Source organism: Pongo abelii, chromosome 15 (assembly GCF_028885655.2).
Source record: "Pongo abelii isolate AG06213 chromosome 15, NHGRI_mPonAbe1-v2.0_pri, whole genome shotgun sequence".
NCBI lineage: Eukaryota > Metazoa > Chordata > Mammalia > Primates > Hominidae > Pongo > Pongo abelii.
Window position 1 is genome coordinate 77,807,982 of NC_072000.2, and position 15,164 is coordinate 77,823,145.

The 15,164-nt window shown below is 45.8% G+C and overlaps 2 protein-coding genes and 1 long non-coding RNA gene across 4 annotated transcripts in view; 2 read left to right on the forward strand and 1 right to left on the reverse strand.

Moving 5' to 3' along the window:
- Nucleotides 1–15,164, reverse strand: part of LOC129049928 (uncharacterized) — a 17,635-nt gene continuing 2,471 nt past the window's right edge. For both annotated transcript variants that reach the window (XR_010137071.1, XR_010137070.1), the window contains exons 2-4: nucleotides 12,576–12,763; nucleotides 806–901; nucleotides 1–274 (exon numbers count right to left, since the gene is read on the reverse strand). This is a non-coding gene — a long non-coding RNA (uncharacterized LOC129049928). The remainder of the gene's footprint in view (nucleotides 275–805; nucleotides 902–12,575; nucleotides 12,764–15,164) is intronic.
- The window catches only part of LOC100444412 (acyl-coenzyme A thioesterase 1), a 22,747-nt gene continuing 18,612 nt past the window's right edge, over nucleotides 11,030–15,164 (forward strand). Inside the window, exon 1 of the mRNA XM_009249271.4 lies at nucleotides 11,030–11,087. The gene's annotated coding sequence lies outside the window, so the exon portion shown is untranslated. The remainder of the gene's footprint in view (nucleotides 11,088–15,164) is intronic.
- Nucleotides 11,207–13,616, forward strand: LOC100443330 (dehydrodolichyl diphosphate synthase complex subunit NUS1-like). The gene has a single exon (XM_054530813.2). The coding sequence runs from the start codon at nucleotides 11,235–11,237 to the stop codon at nucleotides 12,114–12,116; it is 882 nt and encodes a 293-aa protein (XP_054386788.2). The 5' UTR covers nucleotides 11,207–11,234; the 3' UTR covers nucleotides 12,117–13,616.

The window sequence follows — 15,164 nt, forward strand, 5'->3', positions numbered from 1 at the left end:
TGTGATAAAGAGAGTGAGTTTTATTACCCATGCTAGCAAGGGGAGAAGTGGGTGTAATTATTTGCAAATATTTCCACTCTTCAGTTTGTGGAGGGAATCCAGGAGTTTTTGAAGAGAGAGTTTGGAGTGCAGAAGAGGCAGCGGAACTAGGGGTTGTCGGGTGGCGTGACCTGCTCCAGTGGCTTGTCTTGAAGTATTGTTCATCTGGTGAAGAAGCCATTGCCATCATTGTGGCTAGAGGTGTCTGGTCCATATCCAGATCCAGTCCCTGAAGCTGAAGGAAATATATGACCAGGTAATGGTGTGTACTTAACGAGCATCTAGGTAAATACATGTGCATAAGGCATGGAAACATAGAATGGGAAAAGAAAGGGCGTGGAGGTTCAGCACATTCCGAGGGTGTATTTCACGATGAAAGGAAACACATATGCAGCTGGTCTCAGAGTTCTATCTTGAGACTCATTGGGGGAGGAGAAAGGGGAAAGGAAAAAAAAGTCTTAAGATTTGAGGCTAAGCTGCTAACCTGCTTAGTTACACTCCCACCTTGGCCTCTCAAAGGGCTGGGATTATAGGCGTGAACCACTGTGCCAACCCAGCATGGTGTTTTGATATGTGTACATTAACACACTGTGAAAGGATTCCTGCAATCCAGGTAATTAACCTGTCCATCATCTCCCATCTTTCTCTCTCTCGCTCTTTTTTTTTTTTTTCCCGGTGGTGAGGACACTTGTCTTAATCTGTTCAACTGCTGTAACAAAATGTCTTAGACTGGGTAATTTATAAACAACAGAAATGTATTGCTCACAGTTTTGGAGGCTAGGAAATCCAAGATCAAGGCACCAGCAGATCTGGTGTCTGGTGAGGGCCTGTTCCTCATAGATGGCACCATCTTGTGTCGTACCTAGTGGAAGGAGCAAGGCAGCTCTCTTCAACCTGTTTTATAAGGGCACCAGTCCCATTAATGAGGGTTCCACCCTCATGACAGTCACTTCCCAAATGCCTCGTGATGTTTGTGTGTCTGTGTGTATCTCGGAGCGCCAGGCCTCAATTTCCTCATCTATACAATGGGTATAACAACAATCCCATCTTGTTGGGAGGAATTAACAATCATGCATCAAGCCCTGGGCATCAGGTTCAATGTGTTAGCTATTAAGAGCTAATTACTATTTAATGTTTTAAACACCCTCAGGAAGTAGAGAACACTCCTGTCACATTCTGCAGAAAAAGAAATTGAGGCAAGGGGCAAAGCCATTTGCCAAGGTCATAGATCCTGCAAGCCAATGGCAAGGCAGGATCTGAACCTGGGGCTTCAGATCCTGGGGCTTTATCTGATTAAATACCAAGAGAGAGTGCTGAGATATTTTGGTGGTGGACAGTCCCTGAGGCAAGCCATTTTTAGAGCATCTGGGCCACTTGGGGAATTGAATCTTTACCAGGGCTTCCCACCTCCTGTTGCCCCTTCTCTGAAGGTGACCGCCTCCCACAGTAGCACCCCAACCACTCAGAACCCCCAAGCCTTCTTCTGTGCACATGCTGAAGCTAATATTGCCCTCCACTCCACCCCAACATCAGGGACCCTGGCTCAAGCCCTTCCCTGGGAGCCCTTCCTCCTCTCATGAGGCCTCCTTCCCAGCCCCTCAGAACAGCCTCCTTTATGAGAGTGGCCAAGATCCCACTGAAACCTTCCTATCAACTTTATGAAATTAATCAGGGAAGAAGGGAGGGGCGAAATGGAAATCAGCCCAGCTTGCAGCACACACAGCATTGGCCATGAGGTCAGCTGCTCTCTGACCCACTTGCTCAGAGTTGTTTGCTGTCTGTTGCTCCAGAGTCACATAGACCCTGTCACAAGGTCATAGTTCCCCTTCACTGCTCTATAGATAACAACTGGAACATTATAAAACGTTAACTTTTCCATTTGAGATATTCTTTCAGGTCCTGCGTAGCAATGAAACTGAGGCAGGATAGGTAGTTAAGGGAGTGACCGTGTTCTCGGGATGCAGCGACCATGGCACCCATACAGTCAACACAGTGAGCCTCAGCATTCGCATTGTCATTGAGCACATTCAAGCAAAGCTGTCTTCAGTAGGGAATTTCCCCCATAGACAGCATGAGCATTTTAATTTTACCTGTCCTCAAACTGACATTTTGCTCATTATAATAGAAGAAGACAGCCCTACATGGAGATGTAATATGCTAGTGAGACATGTGACATATGAACAAGCATGTACAGCTACTGTGCATGTGCACCCAGAAGACCACCCGGAACATGCTTACTAGCAACACCTCTTCCCACCACCTTATGAATAATCATGTAAGACTCCCATAAAGGGAGTCTCCCTACTGCAAGTCTCTGCTGTCTCACCCCTATGAGCAGCTTGCCTTGAATCCTCTCTCTCTCACAGTATACTGTCCATTCTGCACGTAACTTTCAAAATACTCTTCCTTTGCAATAAATTACTCTATGCTGCACTTCTTTGCTGTGTGTCTCTTGTTTAAATTCTTTTAAACCAAGAAGACAAGAACCGAGGTGTCACATCAGCCGCCAATGAAACTGTTGATGCCAGCTTCTCTGAAGGACCCCACAGGAACTCACTCACTAAAGAATGCAGTTTTTGCTGGGCGCAGTGGCTCACAGCTATAATCCCAGCACTTTGGGAGGCGGAGGCGGGTGGATCACAAGGTCAGGAGTTCGAGACCAGCCTGGCAAACATAGCGAAACATCGTCTCTACTAAAACTACAAAAATTAGCCGAGTGTGGTGGCATGTGCCTGTAGCCCAAGCTACTTGGAGGTTGAGAGGCTGAGGCAGGAGAATCACTTGAACCTGGGAGGCAGAGGTTACAGTGAGCCGAGATCGCGCCATTGCACTCCAGCCTGCGTGACAGAGTGAGACTCTGTCTCCAAAAAAAAAAAAAAGAATGCAGTTTCCACCTCCTGAAAATTTAATCCCCTTTACCCCAACCAATCAATGACCCCGATTTTCTAGCCCTTTACCCTTCATGATCCCTTTAAAAACCCTGTTACAGGTAGTTAGACAGACATGAGCAGGGAAGGAGAGGGCTTTTCTCCCTCACCCACTAGGAATGTCAGGTGATGGTTCGACAGTTATCACATTGCCTCTCTAAAACTGAAAATTCACAGTCGGTGCCAGAGGGCCAGAGTGAGACAAGCTCCTGATGATCCACAGCTGTTAACATTAAAGTGTTAATTGAATGCAGGTGCCAGGGAGAAGCAACTTCCTGGGCATGTGCATTAAGAGACAAAATGGCAGGTCGGGCATGGTGGCTCACGCCTGTAATCCCAGCACTTTGGGAGGCTGAGGTGGATGGGTCACCTGAGGTCAGGAGTTCGAGACCAGCCTGACCAACATAGTGAAACACCGTCTCTACTAAAAATACACAAATTAGCTGGGTGTGGTGGTGCGCACCTGTAGTCCCAGCTACTCGGGAGGCTGAGGCAGGAGAATCGCTTGAGCCCCGGGAAGTGGAGGTTGCAGTGAGCTGAGACCATGCCACTGCACTCCAGCCTGGGCAACAAGAGTAAATCTCCGTCTTAAAAAAAAAAAAAACCAGACAAAATGGCTACGTATGACCTTTCCAGGACACTCCACCAGAGAAGGGAAGAAAGCCTCAGATGGGCATGTATACAACTTCCTACATACACTGTGCATGCTCACTTCCCAAAGGTAAAGAGAGCACAGAGCATGAGGGCAGCCCACCCTCAGAGAAGAATCACGAGAAAGAGGCGAGCCTATAAAGTCCTAGGATCACAGTTAAACGGGGCTCTTGACCTTCAGGTGCCCAGTCAGGTCTCTTCCAAGTGAACTTTCCTTTCTTTCATGTCCTAAAGACTTTTTAAATAAACTTCCACTCTGCTCTGAAACTCACCTCCATCTCTTTTTCTGCCTTATGCCCCTCAGTCAAATTCTTTCTTCTGAGGAGGCAAGAACTGAAGTTGCTGCAGACCTGTACAGATTCGCCACCAGTAACTCAGACACTTTCCACTGGTAACAACCCCAGCCCAGAATTCTTCAAGGAGATGGATTTGAGGGTCTCCTCCCATCTCGTTGCTAGGTGCCCTGTGATCATGAAGCTCCTTCTGTGCTGCAAACCCTGCTGTCTCAGTGTAATTGGTCTGTAATGGCAGAGCGGGCATTCTGCAGCCTCTTCCTTGCCCGGGGCCTGTCGGGAGCCCCCAGCACTGCCTGTACCATCATAAATCCACCCTGGCCCCTTTCCCAGGCTCCAAGCTCAGAGGAGGCAGAGCCTTCATTCTAACCTACAGCATCCCCTCCCTAATCCTCATTTGCCTGCTCCTTCTGAGCTTGGGCCCCATTTTTTGAGACCCTACCAGCCCCCATTCCCACAATCCCCTGTGCCTACACAAATCAACCTCCCCGTGTCCCAACCACTGTCACCCCCAACTTAGACCAGTGCATCCCACAGCTATTCTAGCAACCCACAAACACTCCAGTGTCCCCCACTTCCTGATCTCATAACACCTTGGGCCCTCCAGACACCCCCTGCTCCAGCCTGGCAGTTTGTCAACCCCCTCACCCAGACCCCCAACACCTCATGCCTGTCTTATGCCATGAGTCTGAGGCCCCTGACCCCCATACCTCTTGGGTGCCACCCAGGCCTGTCTGTGTGGGCAGCTCTCCCACCAGCTCCCTTCCATCCCCTCATGGGCCCTATCCCGGGTTTCCCTCACCCATGCACACACTGTCTGGCATTCCTGACTCCCACTGTTCCTGGCTCACGGCCTGGCCACCTTGTCTCGCTCATTTGCCATAGCCCCTGCCTGGCCCAGCAAGACAGGCCTAGGTCAGGGCAAGGACAGGTCAGCACCAGTGCTGCTGCCCCACCCCCAAGGACACAAGCCTCCTGCTCAGGACACTTTCTGGGGTCCTGTGCCTCCCCTTCTTCTCCCCCAGGTGACAAGTCCCCACCTTTTAATACTATCACATTGAGGCTGGGCATGATGGCTCACACCTGTAATCCCGGCACTTTGGGAGGCTGAGGTGGGTGGATTACCTGGGCTCAGGAGTTCAAGACCAGCCTGGGCAACATGGTGAGACCCCATCTCTACTAAAAATCCAAAAAATAATTAGCCGGGCTTGGTAGCGCTCACCTGTAATCCCAGCTACGGGGGAGGCTGAGGCAGGAGAATCACTTGGAACCCAGAAGGTAGAGGTCCAGTGAGCCGGGATTGTGCCACTGCACTCCAGCCTGGGCAACTGAGCAGGACTAGACCTCCAAAAAAATTAAAATAAAAAAGTACTATCACATTGGGTATTAGGTTTGTTAAATAAAAATTATTGCTGTGGAGGATACATTTGAAGGGAATGAAAAAAAAGTATCGGAGACTATTGTTTTGCTCTTTTTTTTTTTTTTTTTGAGATAGAGTCTTGCTCTGTCCCCCAGGCTGGAGTGCAGCAGTGCGATCTTGGCATGCTGCAACCTCTGCCTCCCAGGTTCAAGCAATTCTTGTGCCTCAGCCTCCCTAGTAGCTGGGATTACAGGCATGCACCACCATGCCCCACTAAGGCCATTGTTTTGGACTAGGCTCTCGCACTAGGCCCCAACAGACAAGACTAAAAACCAAAATGGCGTCACCCGTGCTAAAGTTTCACCCAACCTAAATTGAAGTGTTACCTGGCCTTCTGAGAAATCAGGAGAGAAATAACAGCCAATTTCCCAAACATGCCAATTTTGATCTTCAATTATCATGACAATGAGGTTCCCCTCTGCTTTAATCTGTACACAAAAGAATTAGCCAGCTGGGTATGGTGGCTTACTCATGTAATCCCGGCACTTTGGGAGCCCAAGGCAGGCAGAGCACTAGAGACCAGGAGTTGGAGACCAGCCTGCCCAACATGGTGAAACCCTGTTTCTATGAAAAATAAAAAAAATTAGCAGGCATGGTGGTGGGGGCCTGTAATCCCAGCTACTCAGGAGACAGAGGCAAGAGAAGCGCTTGAACCAGAGAGGCAGTGGTTGCAGTGAGCCGAGATAGTGCCGCTGCACTCCAGCCTGGGCAACAGAGTGAGACTCCAGCTCAAAAAAGAAAAAAAAAAAAAAGAAAAGAAAAGGAAGGCCTTGTCCTGCACGTTGGCTCACACCTGTAATCCTAGCACTTTGGGAGGCCAATTGTTGAGCCCAGGGGTTCGAGACCAGCCTGTGCAATACAGTGAGACCCCCGTCTCTATTAAAAATAAAAAATAATAACAATGAAAAAGTAAAAAAAAAATTAGCCTGAAGTAACTAAGTAACTAATCAGTTACTTTCTGTTATTCTGTCTCCTTGATGCCCACCTTACAAGAAAAATAGTTTTGAAATGACCAGGAAGCTCTTTGTTCTTTGCTTCTGCTCTTTTCAGCTCTTCTCTGTCTATAAAGGCCAACTTCTGCTCAGCTCATGTGAATACTTACTCTATTTTATGGAATGAAGTGTTACCTGATCTTAGAATCGCAATAAAGCCAATTAAGACTTTTTTTTTCAATTGAGATTTTTAACTAAATTAATTGTAATTTTGTCCTTTGATGGGTTCTAACATTTGAATTTAGGGTGGGTAGGGGACACCAACGTTCACACCATAGCAACACTTAAGATCTACTGTCTTAGGAAATTTCAAGTATACAATACACTATTAACCATAGTCATGAGGAAAGAAAAAAAAAAGCCTTTTTATCTGAGAAGTGCAAGCCCCTTTAAATTATCAGGCCCAGAGAAGCACTTAAAATATGATAGCTGTCACATCTTACTCCTAGTTGAACTAATTATCCCTTGAAACCACTTGCAACGTAGGCTCTAGATTAAGCAATGCCAAGGAGGCATGAAATGCCATATACCCAGGCCGGGCATGGTGGCTCACACCCGTAATCCTGCACTTTGGGAGGCTGAGGCAGGCCGATCACAAGGTCAGGAGTTCGAGACCAGTTTGGCAATATGGTGAAACCCCATCTCCACTAAAAATACAAAAATTAGGCTGAGTGAGGTGGCTCACGCCTGTAATCCCAGCACTTTGGGAGGCTGAAGGTCAGGAGTTTGGATCATGAGGTTAGGAGTTTGAGACCAGCCTGGCCACATGGTAAAACCCCATCTCTACTAAAAATACAAAAAAAAAAAGGTCAGGCGCGGTGGCTCACGCCTGTAATCCCAGCACTTTCTGAAGCTGAGGCGGGTGGATCACGACGTCAGGAGTTTGAGAACAGCCTGGCCAATATGGTGAAACCCGGTCTCTACTAAAAATACAAAAATTAGCCAGACATGGTGGCCCGTTCCTGTAGTCCCAGCTACTTGGGAGGCTGAGGCAGAAGAATCGCTTGAACCCGGGAGGTGGAGGTTGCAGTGAGCCGAGATCACACCACTGCACTCCAGCCTGGGTGACGGAGCGAAACGCCATCTAAAAAACAAACAACCAACGAACAAAAATTAGCAGGGCCTGGGGGCAGGCACCTGTAATCCCAGTTATTTGGGAGGCTGAGGCAGAAGAATAGCTTGAACCTGGAAGGCAGAGGTTGCAGTGAGCTAATACCACACCACCACTGGCACCACTGCACTCCAGCCTGGGTGACAAAGCAAGACTCCATCTTGAAGAAAAAAAGAAAAAAAATTAGCCGGGCGTAGTGGTGCATGCCTGTAAATCCCAGCCACTCAGGAAGGCTGAGGCATGAGAATCGCTAGAACCCGGGAGGCGGAGGTTGCAGTCAGCTGGGCAACAAGAGCAAAACTCGGTCTCAAAAAGAAAAAAAAAATTTTTTTAGAGGCCAGGCTCAGTGGTTCATGCCTTTAATCCCAGCACTTTGGGAGGCCAACGCAGGTGGATCACCTGAGGTCGGGAGTTGGATACCAGCCTTGCCAACATGGTAAAACCCCACCTCTGCTAAAAATACAAAAACTTAGCTGGGCATGGTGGCATGCACCTGTAGGCCCAGCTACTTGGGAGGCTGAGACACGAGAATTGCTTGAACCCAGGAGGTGGAGGTTGCAGTGACCCAAGTTGAACCACTGCACTCCAACCTGGGCCACACAGTGAGACTCTGTCTGAAAAAAAAAAAAGAAAATTGTTTTAGGGACAGAGTCTTGCTCTGATGCCCAGAGCTGGAGTGCATTGGTGTGATCATAGCTCACCTGCAGCCTCAAATTTCTGGGCTCAAGCCATCTTCCCATCCCAGCCTCCCTGAGTAGCTGAGACTGCCAGTATGCACTACAACACCTGGCTAATTTTTTATAGAGGTGGAGTCTTGCTCTGTTGCCCAGGCTGGTTTCAAACTTCTGGCCTCAAGCAGTCTTCCCACCTGGGTCTCCCAAAGTGCTGGCAAAACATTTTATGTTTTAGTTCCATACTGAAGTCCACGAGTGCTCAATTATTTGTTTGTATTTTTGTCTTTGTTTTATGGTGATATTACTACAGAATATTGAGTTTACTCAATTTCCTCCCTAATATAGAAAAATTAGATGATTCCCGGCCTGGTGTAAAAAAAAAAAAACAAAAAAAAGTAGATGATTTCTTCAGCCCCACGAACAGCTGCCAGTCATTCTTGGGCATTTTTTCTCTGCATTAGCGTCAGGGTGTCAGACAGACTGTTGATTGAGCCTACTGACAGGAGTATTTGCATACTTGTTTGGAGATTTATCAAAAATAGGGTGTATTTTGACACAGACTTCTTGCTTCCCCCGCTCCCCTTTTGGCAACATCCACTTTTTTTTTTCGAGACAGAGTCTTGCTCTGTCACCCTAGCTGGAGTGTAGTGATGCCATCTTGGTTCAGCACCACCTCCGCCTCCTGGGTTCAAGCAATCCTCTTGCCGTAGCTTCCCGGGACATTGCTGGGACTACAGGCATGGGCCATCACACCCGGCTAATTTTTGCATTTTTAGTAGAGATGGGGTTTTGCCACATTGGCCAGGCTGGTCTCAAACTCCTGGCCTCAAGTGATCTGCCTGCCTTGGCCTCCCAAAGTGCTAGGATTACAGGAATGAGCCACCGCACCTGGCCCATCCACTTGTTTTTGCTTTATTTCAATACTTATTACTATTCTGATTATCAGTAAAATTTCTGCTAGGAACACAAGTGGATTTACCTTATCTCCCCTGACTTGTTTCCACAGGACCTCCCATTCCCACTTGATTTTGAGGATTGAGGATAAACTGGGGGAGAATTATCTAGCAGCAAAATACTGCTAATGTGCTTAAATTTTTTCTTGTTTTCCAACACATATTTTATGTCAAACTCTGTGTTCAAATCTAAATACGCCCCAATCTTCTCAAAGTCAGTCTCCAACTTCCAAATTCTTTAATTTGCCCCAAAAATAATCATAACTCCTATTAGACCCATATTTTATTTCTCTAATTTTTTTTTTTTTTTTTTTTTTTTTTTTTGAGATGGAGTTTCATTCTTGTCGCCCAGGCTGGAGGGCAATGGCGCGATCTCGGCTCACTGCAACCTATGCCTCCTGGGTTCAAGTGATTCTCCTGCCTCAGCCTCTCGAGTAGCTGGGATTACAGGTGCATACCACCACGCCGGCTAATTTTTGTATTTTTAGTAGAGACGGGGTTTCACCATGTTGGCCGGGCGGGTCTTGAACTCCTGACCTCAAGTGACCCGCTAGCTTCAGCCTCCCAAGGTGCTGGGATTACAGGCGTGAGCCACCGAGCCCGGCCTATCTCTCTAAATTTTCAAAGTGTCCTTTCTTGCCCTACATTTCAAAAAGCCATCAGTACCGTCATGAGAACTTCCTCCATTACACTCATAGTGTCAGGTACCTGCTCAGCATATATTACACTTTTTCGGAGAATTCCTGATTTCATTGCCCCTCCCCCTGCAGCTATGGATTCCAGGAAATGCTAACTCCACCCTGATCCCAGGGGCAATGGTGGCAATCTCCATTTGGTTTAAGCCAATTTCAACATTCCATGACAGGAGAAAATATGTGACTTAGACCTTTCTTAGAAATCTGAATCTTCTCCCTCCTACTCAATATAAGCAAAAAAGGATGAGGCCCCAATTACGCTGACAGCCACCTTATGATGTTATTATGGCAGAGAAGACAGAAAGCAGAGGTTCCTGGTGTCATCATTTAGCCATTGGATCAATCAAATGTTAAGCCAGACCCACTCTTGATTTTCCATCCAATACATTTACTTTTCTTTTTTGTGTTTAATTTAATTAAAAAGTTAAGAAAAAATTAAGGAACAGGGACATGAACCCTGGACCCTCAGATTAAAAGTCTGATGCTGTACCAACTGAGCTATCTGGGTGGTTTACTTATTTTTTTTTTTTAAGTCTTATATTTTAAAGCAGTTTTAGTTTCATAGCAAAATTGAGCAGAAGGTACAGAGATTTCCCATATACTCCCTGTGCCCCCAAAACATGCATAGTTCCCTTACCTCCACTATCAACATCCCCCACCAGAATGGTACATCGGTTACAATTAACCGTCACTGACATATCATTATCACCCCAAATCTCTAGTTTGCTTTAGGGTTCACTCTTGGTGTTTGTTCTACATCTATAGTTTTGGACAAATGTATAATGACATGTGTCCACCATTACAGTATCACATAGAATAGTTTCACTGCCCTAAAAATTGTCTGTGTTCCCACCGGGCACGGCGGCTCAAGCCTGTAATCCAGCACTTTGGGAGGCCGAGACGGGCGGATCACGAGGTCAGGAGATCGAGACCATCCTGGCTAACATGGTGAAACCCCGTCTCTACTAAATAGTACAAAAAATTAGCCGAGTGTGGTGGCGGGCGCCTGTAGTCCCAGCTACTCGGGAGGCTGAGGCAGGAGAACAGTTTGAACCCGGGAGGCAGAGGTTGCAGTGAGCCGAGATAGTGCCACTGCACTCCAGCCTGGGCGACAAGGGCAAAACTTCTCAAAAATAAATAAATAAATAAAAATAAAAAGGAAATATACAGTCCAAGGAGTAAAAGGAAAAAAAGAATAAAAAAGGAAGCATGCCTACAAGAACTAGAAAATAGCCTCAGAAGGGCAAGTTGAAGTTACTGGCCTTTAAAAGAATGTAGAGGGGACTGGGGGCGGGGCTGCCAAGGGAGGAGGAAGATGGCGGCGGGAGCGAGGTGAGGTGTTGGCAGTGGAAAGGGGTTCGGGCTCGGGGGGCGGGGGAACGCGGAACGATGGCCCGCGCCGGCCGCAGGGGCGGATAAAAAGCCGTCGCGCCGCGGGAGTGGGTGGGAGGGAAAGGGGTGCCCGAGGGCCATAAGAGTATGACGAGGCTGTACGAGCTGGTGTGGTGGGTGCTGCACGCGCTGCTCTATCTGCACCGCACGCTCACCTCCTGGCTCCGCGTTGGGTTCGGCACCTGGAACTGGATCTGGCGGCGCTGCTGCCGCGCCGCCTCTGCCGCGGTCCTAGCGCCTCTCGGCTTCACGCTCCGCCAGCCCCGGGCAGTTGGCAGGAACCGCCGTCACCACCGGCACCCGCGCGGGGGGTCGTGCCTGGCAGCCGCCCACCACCGGATGCGCTGGCGCGCGGACGGCCGTTCCTTGGAGAAGCTGCCTGTGCATATGGGCCTGGTGATCACCCAGGTGGAGCAGGAACCCAGCTTCTCGGACATCGCGAGCCTCGTGGTGTGGTGTATGGCCGTGGGCATCTCCTACATTAGCGTCTACGACCACCAAGGTATTTTCAAAAGAAATAATTCCAGATTGATGGATGAAATTTTAAAACAACAGCAAGAACTTCTGGGCCTAGATTGTTCAAAATACTCACCAGAATTTGCAAATAGTAGTGACAAAGATGATCAAGTTTTAAATTGCCATTTGGCAGTGAAGGTGCTGTCTCCGGAAGATGGAAAAGCAGATATTTTAAGAGCTGCTCAGGACTTTTGCCAGTTAGTAGCCCAGAAGCAAAAGAGACCCACAGATTTGGATGTAGATACGTTAGGCAGTTTACTTAGTTCAAATGGTTGTCCTGATCCTGATTTAGTATTGAAGTTCGGTCCTGTGGACAGCACATTAGGCTTTCTTCCCTGGCACATCAGATTGACTGAGATTGTCTCTTTGCCTTCCCACCTAAACATCAGTTATGAGGACTTTTTCTCTGCCCTTCGTCAATATGCAGCCTGTGAACAGCGTCTGGGAAAGTAGTGGTCATTGGTTGCATAATTTGATTTGAGGCTTGTGGAGGAAAGGACCCAAGTGACTCTGATGTTTACAAAGCACCTATGAAACCCTGCACACACCTAGTTCATAATCCTCATAATTTATCAACAAACACAAAAAAGTGTCTTACTTGAGAGTGAATGTGTGTGTGTGCGTGTGCATGTGCACACATGTGCACGTTTGTATGTATGGAAATAAACTTATAAATGGGGACGTATTGGAGAAGGAAATACATAGACCTACAACTTTGAGCAAATAGCAGCGATGTTTTAGGAACTGAAATGTCACACTTAAAGCCTTCAGCCCAGCTACTTCCCTATTTTTGTGGGGAGAAGAGGGCCTGATTAGAACTGTTCTGGTTGTGTTTGGCGGGAGGGGAATAATTTTTGTTCAGTCCTTCTTAGTGACCAAACTTTAATTTTTAAGAGTAATATATTGACTTACTGAACTGAAGCATTCTGAGTTGAAAGAAGCTCCAGAGGAGTGGAGTTCTGTGTTGCTCACATGTTAAAATGTTGCTCACCTTCAGAGCAGAGGGAATAACTATCTTCAGATATCCGTCCATTTTCATCTCTTAATTGTAGTCAAAAGTATGACTTGAGAGTGTTGCTCTGGTGTCTGTATTCTGGGTTCTGAAGATTATTTGAAAAATACCTCTTACTACATTGAAATGCAGACTTTTAAAAATTTAAATATTGGATTAGGCAGTCAAAAAAACCAAGCAAGCATAAAAGGTCAATAAGTTGTAATCTTGATAGTAAAGGTGGAAAACTTATTATAAATGGAAAGAAAGTTTTGATTTCCTTTTTTATTTGATGGGCAGTATGCCATATTATACCCAAAGTTCGTTTAAAAAATATTTCCATCAATTATCTTTATTTAAAATAAACATTTGAAGGAAGTTACCAAGGCAGCTTTTTTCCTCAAAAGTAACTTGTTCCTCTTTGGAATAGCACATTTTAGGGGCATGGTTAATACCTGAGATTTTTACTCAGTAAATCCTGATGGTTACTGTGTGTAAAATGTCTTTAAGTAGGATTGAAGGCTTCTGTGGGGAATAAAATATTACCAAAATTTATAAAAATAAATTTTACATGTTCTCTTTTACGACAGAGAGCAGCACTGGTTCTGTTATTTTTAAAATGAATAATTGATTTCTTGATAGGTATTTAATATTCTTCCCTCACTGCTGATTCTTAGATAGAAACCATTCTTTATATTTGATAGACTGTTTTCAGAAAACCCTTATCAACAAGTGTACAATACTTATCTAAAACTATACATTTAGAATGGAGCAGTTTAATACTAGATCTCAGAAGTTTGAAAAATAGCAAAGAAGACTGGATTTGGAAAGCATGGTCTACAATTGCTTGTCAAATTCTGAAGCTATGAAGAATAAATGTTTCAACTTTGGATTATGAAACCCCATTTATGATTTTTTAAATACACTTGAAATAAAAATGATCAAACTAAAAAAAAAAAGAATGTAGAGGGAGGGATCAATGTAAAAATTTATTTAAAGAAATAGTAACAGAGAACTTTCTAAACTAGAGAAAGATATGAATATACAGGTATAAGAAGGTCATAAAACACCAAGCCAACTCAGCCTCAATAAGACTACCTCAAGGCATATAATAATCAAACTCTCAAAGGTCAAGGCTAAAAAAGGATCCTAAAAGCAGCAAGAGAAAAGAAGGACATATTAATAACATCATAAAGGAGCTCCAATATGGCTGGTAGCAGACTTCTCAGCAGAAACTTTACCGGGCAGGAGAGAGTGGGGTGACAAAGTGCTGAAGGAAAAAAACTTCCAATCTAGAATATTATATTCAGCAAAAACAGCCTTCAAACATGAAGGAGAAATAAGGATATTCTTAGTTAAAAAAAAAAAAAAAAGTGAGAGATTTTGACAACATCAGACCTGTCTTATAAGATTCTTGTTAAGAGGAGTTCCTCACTGGTTGAATATGAATGGTCAAATGAAAAGAACATTAATATTCTCCTGCCTTGCATATTCTTCTAAAACATTTTACATTCCTAACACATCAGTGTGTCCACATCTTGCTTCTAAGGCAGGGGGCAATTTGATCCTAAACAGTTGAAAAATGGGATGAGGACTCGTTTCGTCCCCAGATGACTACCTATAAGGAGTGATTGGCTAGGTGGGTGGCTCACGCCTGTAATCCCAGCACTTTGGGAGGCTGAGGTGGGTGGATCACCCAAGGTCAGGAGTTCGAGACCAGCCAGCCTGATCAACATGGTGAAACCCCATCTCTACTAAAAATACAAAATTAGCCAGGCATGGTGGCACATGCCGGTAATCCCAGCTACTTGGGAGGCTGAGGCAGGAGAGTTGCTTGAACCTGACAAGCAGAGGTTGCAGTAAGCCGAGATCGTGCCACTGCACTCCAGCCTGGATAACAAGAGCGAAACTCTATCTCAAAAAAAAAAAGGAGTGATTTGGGGTGTCCCCAGATAAATGCCTTTTAGCCTTTGACATAAAGAATCTTTAGTTACAATGCAAACATCCCAGAAAGAATACCATATTATCATTATCAATTATTAGAAATTCTTAAGGAGGCTGAGTGCGGTGGCTCATGCCTGTAATCCCAACACTTTGGGCGGCTGAGGTGGGCAGATCACCTGAGTCAGGAGTTCAAGAGCAGCATGGCCAACATGGCGAAACCCCATCTCTACTAAAAATACAAAAAATTAGCCAGGCATGGTGGCGGGCACCCGTAATCCCAGCTACTCAGGAGGCTGAGGCAGGAGAATTGCTTGAACCCGGGAGGTGGAGGTTGCAGTGAGCCAAGATCGCACCAGTGCACTCCAGCCTGGGCGACAAGAGTGAAACTTCACCTCAAAAAAAAAAAAAAAAAAAAACTTAAGGAATAGTTATTATCATCTGATATGATGGCTTACTAAGAAGGAAGGGAACACATGATAGGTTTGTTTTGAAAAGGAATGGGGACAGAAGAAAACGTTACACAAGGTCTGATCAAGAGGCTTGTTCTGGCTTGTCTTTGTCTGTCT

Coding starts and splice junctions, on each gene's coding strand:
- LOC100443330 (XM_054530813.2), top strand. CDS start 11,235: ATGACGAGGCTGTACGAGCTGGTGTGGTGGGTGCTGCACGCGCTGCTC.